At 48.1% G+C, this 15793-nt stretch overlaps 1 protein-coding gene across 1 annotated transcript in view; it reads left to right on the top strand.

Moving 5' to 3' along the window:
- The window catches only part of myo15b (myosin XVB), a 267080-nt gene that overhangs the window by 44968 nt on the left and 206319 nt on the right, over window positions 1–15793 (top strand). Inside the window, exon 4 of the mRNA XM_088000375.1 lies at window positions 11832–11962. Coding sequence (XP_087856501.1) covers window positions 11832–11962 — 131 coding nt within the window. The remainder of the gene's footprint in view (window positions 1–11831; window positions 11963–15793) is intronic.

Consider the following 15793-nt stretch of genomic DNA (forward strand, 5'->3'; position numbering starts at 1 on the left):
TGGTGCGGCCACATTTGGAATACTGCGTCCAGTTCTGGTTGCCACATTACCAGAAGGATGTGAATGCTTTGGAGAGGGTACAAAGGAGGTTCATCAGAATGTTGCCTGGAATGGAGGGTGCAAACTATGAAGAGAGGTTGAGTAGATTAGGGTTATTTTCATTAAAAAGGAGGTTAAGGTCTACAAAATCATGAGAGGTATAGACAGGGTGGATAGCTAGAAGCTTTTTCCCCCAGAGTGGGGGACTCAATTACTAGGGGTCACGAGTTTAAGGTGAAATGGAAGAAGTTTAAGGGAGATATGTGTGGAAAGCTCTTCATGCAGAGAGTGACGGGTGCCAGGAATGCATTGCCAGCGGAGGTGGTAGGGACGGGAACAATAGCATCATTTTAAGATGTATCTAGACAGATACACGAATGGACCGGGAATGGAGGGATACGGATCCTTAGAAAATAGGTGATAGGTTTAGATAGAGCATCTGGATCAGCGCAGGCTTGGAGGGCTGAAGGGCCTGTTCCTGTGCTGGAACATTTTGTTCTTTGTTCTTAATGGTAAGGTCCTGGGGAGTGTTGCCATCCAGAGAGACCTTGGAGTGCAGATTTATAATTCTTTGAAAGTGGAGTTGCAGGTCGACAGGATGGTGAAGGCGGCTTTTGGTACACTTGCCGTTATTGATCAGTGCATTGAGTATAGGAGTTTGGAGGTCATGTTGTGGCTGTACAGGACACCAGTTAGACCACTGTGGAATACTGCGTTCAATTCTGGTCTCCTTGCTATAGGAAAGATGTTGCTAAATTTGAAAGGGTTCAGAAAAAATTTACACAGATGTTGCTAGGGTTGAAGGGTTTGTGCTATGGGGAGAGGCTGAATCCGCTGCAGATATTTTCTCTGGAGCGTCGGAGGCTGAGCGGTGACCTTATTCAAGGTTTATAAAATCATGAAAAGCGTGGTTAGGATGAATAGTCAAGGTCTGTTTCTCAGGGTAGGGAAGTCCAAAACTAGAGGACGTAGGTTTAAAGTAAGAGGGGAAGATTTAAAAGGAACCTAGGGGGGCAACCTATTTAAGCAGAGGGTGGTATGAACTGCTATAGGAAGTGGTGAAGACTTGTACAATTACAACATTTAAAAAGCATCTGATGGGTAAGAAGAGTTTAGAGGGGTATGGGCCAAATGCTGGCAAGTGGGACTAGATTAATTTAAGATATCTGGTCAGGATTGACATGTTGGACCAAAGGGTTTGTTTCCATGCTGTACAGCTCAATGACTGTAAGTAATAGGACAACGAGTATGGAAAGGGTCAGAAAACTAACGTCAAACACAGCAGATGAGGGGGAAACTATGAGGAGGAGAGCAGTCAACACAGGACTGAGGGTGTCGTACTTAAATGCCCACAGTATATGAAACAAGGTAAAGTAGCTTGCTGTACAGATTGAAATTGGCAGATATGTTATTGTGGCTATCACGGGTATCAGGGCTAGGAACTAAACATCCAAGGATACACATTCTAGCGAAAGGATGGGCAGATGGGCAGGGCTGCCTTGTTAGTTAGATATGAAGTTAAATGAGAGCAACAAGTGATATGGAATTGGAAGGCTTAGAATCTGTGTGGGTAAAGCTGAGGAACCGCAAAGGAAAAAAGGCCCTGATGGGAGTTGTGTGCAGGCCTCTTAGCACAATTTGGGGCAGAAAGGCCCGATTACAATAATCATGGGGAGCTTTAATATGTAGGAGGACTGGGAAATTAGTTTGGATGGGATGTCAAGGAAAGGATTTTGTGGAATATCGACAAGATGGCTTTTTTATTGGAGCAGCTTGTGATAGAACACTTGAGGGAACAGGCAATTCTGCTATTGTTGATGTGTAATTATGAGGCAGACTTGATTCATAAGCTGAAGGTGAAGCAGTGGGGAGCAGTGACCATAGGGTGGCACGGTGTCTCAGTGGTTAGCACTGCTGCCACATGGCACCAGGGACCCAGGGTTCTATTCCCGCCTCAGGCGACTGTCTGTGTGGAGTTCGCACATTCTCCCTGTGTCTGTGTGGGTTTCTTTCGGGTGCTTCGGTTTCCTCCCGCAATCCATAGATGAGCAGGCCAGGTGAATTGACCATGCTAAATTGTCCATAGTGTTAGATGCATTAGTCAGGAGTAAATATAGGATAGGAGAAGGAGTCTGGGTGGGTTACTCTTCGGAGAGGCAGTGTAGACTTGTTAGGCCGAAGGGCCTGTTTCCATACTGGAGGGAATCTAATCTAATCATAATATCCTGCATTTTGAGAGAATCACCCTGCATTTTGAGAGAAAGAAACTTGAATCAGACGTAATGGTGTTGAGTGAAAATAACTGTAAAGACATGAGGGAGGAGTGGCCAGAGTTGATTGGAATGGGACCCTAGGAGAAAGATGGTGGAGCAGCAAGGGCAGGAGTTTCTGGGGGTAATTTGGGATGCTGAGCAGAAATTAATTGCAAGGAAGAAAAAATAGATTAAGGGGAGGATGAGGCAGACAAATTCAGTCAGGAATAGCATAAAAGCAAAAGGATAAGCAGACACTTTGGTGAGGATTGACAGGAAGTCAGAGGATTGGGAAGCATTTAAAAGCCAGCACAGGATAAATAAAAAGCAATAAGGGCACAGAAGATGAAATATGAGCATATGCTAGCTTGTAATATAAAAGAAGATTGCAAGAGTTTTTAGATACTTAACAGGGGTACGAGGGAGGCAAGAGTACTCTTTGGACGACTAGAAAATGAAGCTGGAGAATTAACAATGGGAGCAAAGAAACTAAGTAGATATTTTGTGTAAGTTTTCAATGAAAGATACCAGCAGTGTACCAGAATTTCAAGCAGATCAGAGCCGAGGTGAGTGTAATGGCTATCTCTGAAGAGAAGATTCTGGGGAAGTTGCAAGGTCTGCAGGTGGATAAATCACCCAAACCAGATGGACTATACCAGAACGTTCTGAAGGAGAGAGCTGAGGAGATTGTAGTAATCTTCCAGGAATCACTGGAGGCAGGGAGAATTCCAGAGGGCTGGAAAATGGCTAATGTAACACACCTCTTTAAGAAGGGAGGGAGGCAGAAGATAGAACATTAAAGGTCCATTTGTCTGACCTCAGTTGTTGGTAAGATTTTAAAGCCGATTATTAAGCATGTGATTGCAGAGTACTTGACAGTGCTGTGGTAAAATAGGGCTGAGTCAGCACGGCTTCACCCCAAGGAGAGATCATGCCTGAGAAATCGTGAGAAGGTAGACAAAGGAGAGCCATGGGTGTGATCTATCTTACATTTTCAGAAGACCTTTGACAAGGTGCAACACAGGACGCTGCTAAGAAAATAAAAGCCGATCATGTTAGGGGCAAGGTACTGGCCTGGACAGAGGATTGGCTGACTGACAGAAAGCAGAGAGTGGGGATTAGGGGTATTTTTCAGGATGGCAGCAAGTGACGAGTAGAGCTCCACAGGGATCAGTGGGGGACCACAATTATTCACATTATATGCTAGTGATCTGGATGAAAGTGCTGAGGATATTATTGCTAAGTTTGCACATGACACAAAGGTAGATGGATAGCAGGTAGTGTTGAGGAAGGGGGGAGACTGCAGAAGGACTTAGATAGGCGAGGACAGTGGGCAAGGAAATGGCAGATGGAATACCACGTGAGAAGGTTATGCATTTTGTTCAGGAGATTGGAGTCATAGACTGTTTTCTAAACAGGGAATGGCTCCAGGAAATATGAAACACAAAGGAATTTGGAGTCCTAGTTCAGAATTATCTAAAGTTCACATGCAGGTTCAGTTGGCAGTTGGGAAGGCAGATGCAATGACAGCACTCATTTCAAGAGAGCTAGAATACAAGAGCAGAGATAAAAGAGTCCTAAGGGGCAACTTTTCCACACAGAGGGTGGTGCGTGTATGGAATGAGCTGCCTGAGGAAGTGGTGGAGGCTAGTACAATTACCATTTAAAAGGCATTTGGATGGGTATATGAATAGGAAGGGTTTGGAGGGATATGAGCCAGATGCTGGCAGGTGGGACTAGATTGGGTTGCGATTTCTGGTCGGCATGGACGGGTTGGACCGAAGGACCTGTTTCTGTGCTGTACATCTCTATGACTCTATGTACTACTGAGACGACATTTGGAATATTGTGAGCAGTTTTGGGCACCAAATCTCAGCAAGCATTTGCTGGATTGGTGGAGGTCCAGAAGAGGTTTATAAGAATGATTCTGGGGATGAAGAGCTTGACATATGAGGAATGGTTGAGGATTCTGGGTCTATAATTGTGGAACCTAGAAAAATGGTGTGGGTGTTGGTGGTTTTCATTGATACGTAAGTATTCTGAGAGGCCTGGATAGGAGTGATTAGGACTCAATGGCACTGTTTCAGGTTGAAGGGAAGACCCTTCAGAACTGAGAGGAGGAGGAATTTCTTCAGCAGAGAATCACAGAATCCCTACAGTGTGGAAACAGGCTATTTGGCCCAGAGATTCCAGACCAACCCCCTGAAGAGCATCCCATCCAGACATACTCCCTGTCCCAACCGTGCAATCCCTCTGGCTAATCCACCTAACCTACACATCCCTGGTATCTATAGGCAATTTAGCATGGCCAATCCATTTAACTTGCCCAACTTTGCACTGTGGGAGAATCCCAAGCAGGCATAGGAAGAATGTGAAAACTCCACACAGACAGTTGCCCAAGGGTGGATTTAAACCCAGGTCTCTGGCACTGTGAGGCAGCTGTGCTAATCACTGAGCCATCATACCCAAAGGGTGGCTAATCTGTGGAACCCATTGCCACAGAGGGCCATGGAGCCAACTAATTGAGTGTCTTTAAGACAGTAGAAGATCAGTTCCTGATTAGTAAGGGAATCAAGAGTTATGGGGTTGAAAAACATATCAGCCATGATTGAATGGCAGAGCAGACTTGATGGGCCAAATGGCCTAATTTGCTCCTGTATCTTATGGTCTTACGATTTCTCTTGCAGAACAAGCTCAGTTTCTCCAGTCTCTCTACATAACCGAATTCTCCTACCACTGATACCATTGTAATAAATCTCCTGTGTGCTGTCTCCACGGTCTTTGAGAATCTTTACCCACAACATGGTGCTCGGAATTGAACGTAATACTCCAGCTAAGGCCTAGCCTGTGATTTAAAGAACATAACACTCCTGCTTTTATACTCCATGCCTCTATTTCTAAAGCCAAGGGTCTCATGTATTTATCCTTCTAGCCTAAGTTATGTATACGTAAAGCCCAAGGTCTCTCTGTTTTTGCACTCTGAAAAAAATAATTTATCTCACCTCTCCTCATTCCACAGTCAACACTTCACACTTTTCTGGTTTAAACTGCATCTGTCATGTACCTGGTCATTTTATCTGTATCTAAGTCATTCCATTTTTTTTTTATATGTCAGGTACCCACAATTCAACAGATGACCTTTAATTGTAAATAGGATGGTGGAATGAAGTTGTGCAATAATGCTGTTTGTGGTTTTATATATATATATATATATATTAGCTGAAAATGTTTTGCTGGAAAAGCGCAGCAGGTCAGGCAGCATCCAAGGAACAGGAGAATCGACGTTTCGGGCATAAGCCCTTCTTCAGGAATGAGGAAAGTGTGTCCAGCAGGCTAAGATAAAAGGTAGGGAGGAGGGACTTGGGGGAGGGGCGTTGAAAATGCGATAGGTGGAAGGAGGTCAAGATGAGGGTGATAGGCCGGGGTGGGGTGGGGGCGGAGAGGTCAGGAAGAAGATTGCAGGTTAGGAAGGCGGTGCTGAGTTCAAGGGATTTGACTGAGACAAGGTGGGGGGAGGGGAAATGAGGAAACTGGAGAAATCTGAGTTCATCCCTTGTGGTTGGAGGGTTTCTAGGCGGAAGATGAGGTGCTCTTCCTCCAACCGTCGTGTTGCTATGGTCTGGCGATGGAGGAGTCCAAGGACCTGCATGTCCTTGGCGGAGTGGGAGGGGGAGTTGAAGTGTTGAGCCACAGGGTGGTTGGGTTGGTTGGTCCGAGTGTCCCAGAGGTGTTCTCTGAAACGTTCCGCAAGTAGGCGGCCTGTCTCCCCAATATAGAGGAGGCCACATCGGGTGCAGCGGATGCAATAGATGATGTGTGTGGAGATGCAGATGAATTTGTGGTGGATATGGAAGTGTCCCTTGGGGCCTTGGGGGGAAGTAAGGGGGGAGGTGTGGGTGCAAGTTTTGCATTTCTTGCGGTATCCCTTGAGGTTGGAGGGTTCCTAGGCGGAAGATGAGGCGCTCTTCCTCCAACCGTCGTATCCTTGTGGTTGGAGGGTTCTTCCATCGGCCTCCGAAACTATTTCAGAATCTTCCATCGGCCTCCGAAAACTCTGGATTCCTCAACTGTTCTAGAATCTTCCATTGGCCTCCGAACAGTCTTCACTTTCTCCTCGAAGATTTTAACCTACTGCGAATCCTCTTGCAAGGATGCCTTCCTTGAAGAAGCTCTCTTCTTCCTTCTACACACCCCAGGTCATCTCCTCTGCCCAGAAGCTCTTCAGCCATGTTCTCAAACAGACTCGCTACCACAGCCACATCTCCTTCCTCAGCACCTGCCTACGGAACCGACTGATCCCGCACGGACTCCGTACGATGTTCCGACCAACAAAATTTGGACCCAACCAGGACAAGCAGTACCTACAAATCCGAAGCCTCCAGCAACAGACCTCCCTCCGGATCATCCGCTCCACGCTTGCAGCCATGCGCCGCTACCTACATTCCCTGCAATTAGACCTACCCCAGCTCAGGACAACACTCTCACAGACCTGCAAAAGACCTCTACTGTTCTTCATCCACAGAAGAATCCATGCACTAAACAAACAGTTCTTCCTAGCCATATCGGAAATTAAAGACAGTAAGTACCAAAAACTTTCATGTACTTACCCCCACACTCTGGGTTCCTCAACTGTTCCAGAATCTTCCATCGGCCTCCAAAATCACTCCGGCGCCATTAACCACGCGGCCGCTACAGCGCCCGCGGCAACAACTGCCGCCGCAGACCATGACGTCACTTCCGCCCCCACCGACCTCGCAGCCTCCGCGATCGCTGCCCAGACAACCGCATCCGCGATCGCCTGGAAGACCATCGCCGACAGATTCGTGGCCTCCGCGGCTATCGGGAATAACACTGTCTCTGTCGTCGCCACAGCCACTTCCGCCCCCAGTGACATCACTAACCTGCACGACCACAACACCGCATGTGTCTCCGCCCCACGCCGATCTCTGACACCATGCCTAACCCCGCCCCCACGCCGATCTCCGTCACCACGCCCAACTCCACCCCCACACCGATCTCCGTCCACGCCCAACCCCACCCCCACTCCCAGCTCCAGCCCCACACCAGGTCCTAGCTCCCAGCCCTGCCGTGTTTTCACCATCCCTCCAGACCTACCCCTCTCTAAGGATGAAAGATCAGTCCTCAGCAGAGGCCTCACCTTCAGTCCCTAACGCTCTCGGATTAACGAGTTCAACACATGGCATGACATCGAACAATTCTTCCGCCGCCTTCGCCTCCGCGCCTACTTCTTCAACCAAGATTCTCGCCCACCCTCTGACGACCCCTTCTCCCGCCTCCAACACACCCCATCCACCTGGACACCCCGTGCTGGCCTCTTACCCGCCCTCGATCTCTTCATAGCCAACTGCCACTGTGACATTGACTGCCTCAACCTCTCCACCCTTCTCACCCACTCCAACCTCTCACCCTCGGAACGTGCAGCCCTCCACTCCCTCCGTTCCAACCCCAACCTCACTATCAAACCGGCAGACAAGGGAGGCGCGGTAGTAGTTTGGCGCACCAACCTTTACACCGCTGAGGCCAAACGCCAGCTCGCAGATACCTCCTCCTACTGCCCCCTTGACCATGACCCCACCCCCCACCACCAAACCATCATCTCCCAGACCGTCCATAACCTCATCACCTTGGGGGATCTCCCATCCCCCCACCGCCTCCAACCTCATAGTCCCACAACCCCGCACCTCCCGCTTCTACCTCCTGCCCAAAATCCACAAACCTGACTGCCCCGGCCGACCCATTGTCTCCGCCTGCTCCTGCCCCACCGAACTCATCTCTGCATACCTCGACACGGTCCTGTCCCCCTTAGTCCAAGAACTCCCCACCTAAGTTCGGGACACCACCCACGTCCTCCACCTCCTCCATGATTTTCGCTTCCCCGGTCCCCAACGCCTTATCTTCACTATGGACATCCAGTCCCTGTACACCTCCATCCCCCATCACGAAGGACTCAAAGCCCTCCGCTTCTTCCTTTCCCGCCGTACCAACCAGTACCCTTCCACTGACACCCTCCTTCGACTGACTGAACTGGACCTCACCCTGAACAACTTCTCTTTCCAATCCTCCCACTTCCTCCAAACCAAAGGAGTAGCCATGGGAACCCGCATGGGCCCCAGCTATGCCTGCCTCTTCGTAGGATATGTGGAACAGTCCATCTTCTGCAGCTACACTGGCACCAACCCCACCTTTTCCTCCGCTACATCAACGACTGTATTGGCGCTGCCTCGTGCTCCAACGAGGAGGTTGAACAGTTCATCCACTTTACCAACACCTTCCACCCCGACCTCAAATTCACCTGGACCGTCTCAGACTCCTCCCTCCCCTTCCTAGACCTTTCCATTTCTATCTCGGGTGACCGAATCAACACGGACATTTATTATAAACCGACCGACTCCCGCAGCTACCTAGACTACACCTCCTCCCACCCTGCCCGCTGTAAAAACGCAATCCCATATTCCCAATTCCTTCGTCTCCGCCGCATCTGCTCCCAGGAGGACCAGTTCTAATACCGTACAACCCAGATGGCCTCCTTCTTCAAAAGACCGCAATTTCCCCCGAGACGTGGTCGACGATGCCCTCCACCGCATCTCCTCCACTTCCCGCTCCTCCGCCCTTAAGCCCGGCCCCTCCAACCGCCACCAGGACAGAACCCCACTGGTCCTCACCTACCACCCCACCAATCTCCATGTACAGCGCATCATCCGCCCTCATTTCCGCCACCTCCAAACGGACCCCACCACCAGGGATATATTTCCCTCCCCTCCCCTATCAGCGTTCCGAAAAGACCACTCCCTCAGTGACTCCCTCGTCAGGTCCACACCCCCCACCAACCCAACCTCCACTCCCGGCACCTTCCCCTGTAACCACAAGAAATGCAAAACCTGAGCCCACACCTCCCCCTTTACTTCCCTCCAAACCCCCAAAGGATCCTTCCATATCCACCACAAATTCACCTGCATCTCCACACACATCATCTATTGCATCCGCTGCACCCGATGTGGCCTCCTCTATAATTGGGGAGACAGGCCGCCTACTTGCGGAACGTTTCAGAGAACACCTCTGGGACACCCAGACCAACCAACCACAACCACCCCGTGGCTCAACACTTCAACTCCCCCTCCCACTCCACCAAGGACATGCAGGTCCTTGGACTCCTCCATCGCCAGACCATAGCAACACGACGGTTGGAGGAAGAGCGCCTCATCTTCCGCCTAGGAACCCTCCAACCACAAGGGATGAACTCAGATTTTTCCAGTTTCCTCATTTCCCCTCCCCCCACCTTGTCTCAGTCAAATCCCTTGAACTCAGCACCGCTTCCTAACCTGCAATCTTCTTCCTGACCTCTCCGCCCCCATCCCACCCCGGCCTATCACCCTCACCTTGACCTCCTTCCACCTATCTCATTTCCAACGCCCCTCCCCCAAGTCCCTCCTCCCTACCTTTTATCTTAGCCTGCTGGACACACTTTCCTCATTCCTGAAGAAGGGCTTATGCCCGAAACGTCGATTCTCCTGTTCCTTGGATGCTGCCTGACCTGCTGCGCTTTTCCAGCAACACATTTTCAGCTCTGATCTGCAGCATCTGCAGTCCTCACTTTCTCCTCCTATATATATTAGCCCATGTAACATATACCATGAATAGTAGAGTTCTGTTGAGTAAGATATCTTGGAGGTTAATTTGTAAAACTAAATTTGCACAGCTTTAGTATAGAAAATGTTTTTACAGTGGTTTGAAGCTGTATTTTCTAGCAGTGCTTTGGAACTTTCAGAACCACTTAAACAGCCTCTCATGTTTTCTTTCCTTAGAAAGCAAGGTAGGTAGAGTACCCCACTGTGCTTCAGTACAAAGTTGGAGCCTTTTGTTTTCATTACAGTTGTAAGGTGAGCTCTGAATTTTAACAAACTGATGGCTGACTGTTAGGGAAAAACACTTTCATAACTTGGATGATGCTTCATCTTTTCAACCTTTAGCAACTATGTACTGCCACTAACTGGCTGTGACAACTAGTTTTTCATGTTCAATGTGCTGTCATCAAAATGTTGGTTGTGGTTTATATGTTAGATATGTGAACCTACTTGACGCATAGCATATCATAGAAACTGAGGGCACAGCACACTGATGGAAGGTCAGTACTGAGGGATTGCTGCACAGGCAGAGGGTCATTCCTGAGGGAGTGCTACACTATCAGAGGGTCAATACTGAGGGAGTGTTGCATTGTCAGAGGGTCAATACTGCGGGATCACTGCACGTCAGCCGAATAGTACAGAGGGATTGCTGTCCTGTCAGATGGTCAGTACTGAAGGAGTGCTGCACTGCTAGTTTCATTAAAGAACTGGGCAGTTTTCCTCGGTGTCTTGTCTAATATCCACCCCTCAATTAACAGTTCTGCTTGTGATGTGCTTGCTGTAAGCAAATTGGTTGGGTTGTGGAAAATCACCCAATACTCTGTAAAGAATTATCAGGACTTGCAGAAAATCCGTCACGAAATTAAACTTTAATTTGCAAAATAAAGCTGTGGCAATCAGAAGGTATCTTTCCTGTTTGCCCACTAGTCCTTTGTCTTTCTGCAGTTTTATACAGTCTTAGTTCCCCCGCTTATCTAATAGCATTATGGGTGACATGGTGGCTCAGTGGTTAGCACTGCTGCCTCACGATCCCAGGTTCAATTCCAGCCTCAGGGTGACTGTGTGGAGTTTGCACATTCTCCCGTGTCTGCGTGGGTTTCTTTCCACAGTCCAAAGATGTGCAGGCCAGGTGAATTGGCCATGCTAAATTGCCCATAGTGTTAGTTGCATTAGTCAGAGGGAAATGGGTCTGGGTGGGTTACTCTTTGGAGGGTCGGTGTGGACTGGTTGGGCCGAAGGGCCTGTTTCCACACTGTAGGGAATCTATTCTAAAAAAGTTAGCAGAACCAATTATACTGGCTTGCTTTATGTTTCTAATCATCTTCTGCCACACTGGTTCACCGCATTTCACTTAACATATCATATTAAACCACCATCGTCTTCAGTGTTAGTTCATTTATCAGTGATTTAACTAGCCTATCACATTGCACTACCATTATTTGTTACTGGAGCTCTACAATATGATCCTGTACATATATTACAACACCATGTTAACTCCATAACTGTCAAATTAACTTCCATAGTTGTTATGTTTCCTACTTTACAACTGGGTCAGAATGTAATTGCTGTCTTTCAACTAGAAGGTGCTTTGGAGTGTTCACAGGTTATGATAGGCTCCTCCCACCACACATTCTTTCGAGTTGCCTGTGAGAGATAATGTGTATATTAGCAGGACAATGAGAACACACCCCCACCAGGAACAAAGACAATTCACACAACAAACTTCTTGAATACCACACAATGATAAGCACATAACTCAAAGAACAATATGTGGTGGGCTTAAGCCTACCACAACTGTAACAGTTGACAACACGCTATGTGTTCAAGTTGATATTAGCTGATTTCACTGTGGTACTTTGATCATTAATACTCATTAACTTTTCACATTGCTTTTCAGGACATTCACCTGCCTTTGAGAATCAAGTTGCCGAGGTGTCTCCACCACAGGTTAAGGCCATCATCAACAACTCTCTTCCTGCAGATGTCAACAACTACCCCTTCAGTAAATTCATAAATCAGCACTTTAAGGTACTGTAAGAAGATATAGAGAGGAAGCAGGAGAAATATGACCCATATCATGTGCGGTCACATTCAGCTGGGCATTCCACCTCAACTACTCTGGTTTAGTGATATTCAGAGGATGTCTTTGACCTCAATGTCCCTGACATCACCCACTGCCTGTGAAGTACCAACCTCGTCTAATGGTGGTGCTCGGCTTCAGAACTGCCAGCCTTCTGACTGGATCACCAGCATCAGAAACTAGCCCAAGGAAGCCAAGTTCGAGTAAAATCATCCACTGGCTCAGGGTGCCCAGTTGGCCCTGATGTTGGACTTCTGATGTCTGAATTGCAAGGCAGGCTTGAGGGGCTGAATGCCTACTCATGCTCCTATTTCTTTTTTTTCTTACATTCTTCAGGAGATTCTGCAGTAGAAGACAGCAATCAAAGCAGGATGCATGAAGATAGATAATGTGCAGGATAGAATATTTTGAGTTTAACAGAGATGAAAGAAACATTTAACATATCACTGACTATAATGTTAATAGCTGAAAATGTGTTGCTGGAAAAGCGCAGCAGGTCAGGCAGCATCCAGGGAACAGGAGAATCGATGTTTCGGGCATAAGCCCTTCTTCAGGAATGAGGAAAGTTTGTCCAGCAGGCTAAGTTTGTGGGCGGCACGGTGGCCCAGTGGTTAGCACTGCTGCCTCACAGCGCCAGAATCTGGTTCAATTCCCGCCTCAGGCGATTGACTGTGTGGAGTTTGCACGTTCTCCCCGTGTCTGCATGGGTTTCCTCCGGGTGCTCCGGTTTCCTCCCACAGTCCAAAGATGTGCAGGTCAGGTGATTTGGCCATACTAAATTGCCCATAGTGTTAGGTTAGGGGTATGGGTGGGTAGTGCTTCGGCGGGTCGGTGTTGACTTGTTGGGCCGAAGGGCCTGTTTCCACACTGTAATGTAATCTAATCTAAGATAAAAGGTAGGGAGGAGGGACTAGGGGGAGGGGTGTCGGAAATGTGATAGGTGGAAAGAGGTCAAGGTGAGGGTGATAGGTCAGACTGGGGTGGGGGCGGAGAGGTCAGGAAGAAGATTGCAGGTTAGGAAGGCGGTGCTGAATTCGATGGATTTGACTGAGACAAGGTGGGGGGAGGGGAAATGATGAAACTGGTGAAATCCGAGTTCATCCCTTGTGGTTGGAGGGTTCCTAGGCGGAAGATGAGGCGCTCTTCCTCCAACCGTCGTGTTGTTGTGGTCTGGCGATGGAGGAGTCCAAAGACCTGCATATCCTTGGTGGAGTGGGAGGGGGAATTGAAGTGTTGAGCCACAGGGTGGTTGGGTTGGTTGGTCCGGGTATCCCAGAGGTGTTCTCTGAAACGCTCTGCAAGTAGACGGCTTGTCTCCCCAATATAGAGGAGGCCACATCGGATGCAGAGGATGCAATAGATGATGTGTGTGGAGGTGCAGGTGAATCTGTGGCGGATATGGAAGTTTCCTTTGGGGCCTTGGAAGAAGGTGAGGGGGGAGGTGTGGGCGCAAGTCTTGCACCTCCTGCGGTTGCAGGGAAAGGTGCCGGGACTGGAGGTTGGGTTGGTGGGGGGTGTGGATCTGAAGAGGGAGTCACGGAGGGAGTGGTCTTTACAGAATGCTGATAGGGGAGGGGAGGGAAATATATCCTTGGTGGTGGGGTCTGTTTGGAGGTGGCGGAAATGACGGCGGATGATGCACTGTACGTGGAGATTGGTGGGGTGGTAGGTGAGGACCAGTGGGGTTCTGTCCTGGTGGCGGTTGGAGGGGCGTGGCTCAAGGGCAGAGGAGCGGGAAGTGGAAGAGATGCGGTGGAGGGCATCGTCGACCACGTCCGGGGGGAAATTGCGGTCCTTGAAGAAGGAGGCCATCTGGATTGTACGTTTTTGGAACTGGTCCTCCTGCGAGCAGATGCGGCGGAGACGAAGGAATTGGGAGAATGGGATGGCGTTTTTACAGGGGGCAGGGTGGGAGGAGGTGTAGTCCAGGTAGCTGTGGGAGTCGGTCAGTTTGTAGTAGATGTGACTCCCTTGTCAGATCCACACCCCCCACCAACCCAACCTCCAGTCCCGGCATCTTCCCCTGCAACCGCAGGAGGTGCAAGACTTGCGCCCACACCTCCCCCCTCACCTCCCTCCAAGGACATCTTCTTCCTGACCTCTCCGCCCCCACCCCAGTCTGACCTATCACCTTCACCTTGACCTCTTTCCACCTATCACATTTCCAACGTCCCTCCCCCAAGTCCCGCCTCCCTACCTTTTATCTTAGCCTGCTGGACAAACTTTCCTCATTCCTGAAGAAGGGCTTATGTCGATTCTCCTGTTCCCTGGATGCTGCCTGACCTGCTGCGCTTTTCCAGCAACACATTTTCAGCTCTGATCTCCAGCATCTGCAGACCTCACTTTCTCCTATAATGTTAATAGCCAGACTGAACTAAGATTCTGACAGAAACCTGTAGGCTAGAGGTCAAAGGTAAATGTCCATCAGATGATAAGCTATTATTAAATAAATTTGAGAGACATTCAGGCTAACTGGTGTGATTAATGTGATGCAGATTGAACTGTGTACTGTGAACGTTAAATTATTTAGAGGCACAGTAATCTGCGCTGTGGAGGCATTAGATCATGAATTAGATATGAACAAAATATGCAAGTGATGGGATTGCTGCACAGATTGGATTTAAGAACATAAGAAGTAGAAACAGGAGTAGGCCATTCAGTCTCTTGAGTCTGCCCTCATTCAGTAGGAACATGGCTAATCTGATATTTCTCAAAATTACTTGCCTGCCTTTTCCATGTAACCCTTGATGCTCCGAGTGATCAATAGTCTATTCATCTCAGCCTTGAATATACACAAGCACTCTGCCCCCACTGCTCTCTGGCAAGTAGTTCGGAAAGCACACTATCTTCTGAGGGAAGAAATTCCTCCTCATCTCAGTCTTAAATTGGCAACAATTTATTCTGAAACTATGCCTTTTGGTTCAAGACTTTCTTACGAGGGGAAATATCCTCTCAACTTTAAGCCTGTCAGCCTTTAAGAATCCTATATCTTTCAATGAGATCACTTCTCATTCTTCTAAACTCAAGAGAGTAGAGTCTTAACCGGTTAGCCTTTGATCAAAAGACAGTCCCTCCATACCGATCATCCTAGTGAACCTTTACTGAAATTCCAATGAAATTATATCCTTCTTTCAATAAAGGGACCACAACTGTCACAGTACTTCAACTGTGGTCTCACCAGAACTTTGTTGTAGTAAGACTTCCCTACTTTTATTCTTCAAGCCTCTTGAAATAAGGGCCAACATTCCATTAGCCTTCCTGATTACCTGCTGCCCCTGTGTGCTAGCTTTCTGTGTTTCATGTACAAGTTCCCCTCCCCCCCCCCAGTCCCTTTGTGTTGCAGCTTACTGCAATTTTTCTCTGTTTAAATAGTACTGTTTTTTTGTTCCCCGTTCAAAATGATCAACATCACATTTTTCTGAATGATACTCCATTTACCAACTTTTTGCCCACTTACTTATCCTATCAATATATCTCCAGAAACTGTATCCCTCTCACAACTTGTCTTTCCACCTATTTTAATGTCATTGCAAGTTTGGCTACAGTTTATTAACATTTGTTGTTGATATTTTTAGTACCACCACTGATCCCCGTGGATCCCCACTGGGGGTCTTTTCTGATGTACCTCGTTGATCACATTCTGGAAGCCCAAATACAACACATCTATTGGTTCCCCATCTATTCTTCAAAAAACTCTTAGTAAATTTAATCAGACACGATTTCCTTAGCATGAAACCATGCTGAATCTGCATGATTAGATTATGATTTTACAAATATGC

The sequence above is a fragment of the Chiloscyllium plagiosum genome, unplaced genomic scaffold (genome assembly GCF_037043375.1).
Source record: "Chiloscyllium plagiosum isolate Xiang-an unplaced genomic scaffold, Cpla_swu_hap1 HiC_scaffold_25, whole genome shotgun sequence".
Lineage (NCBI taxonomy): Eukaryota > Metazoa > Chordata > Chondrichthyes > Orectolobiformes > Hemiscylliidae > Chiloscyllium > Chiloscyllium plagiosum.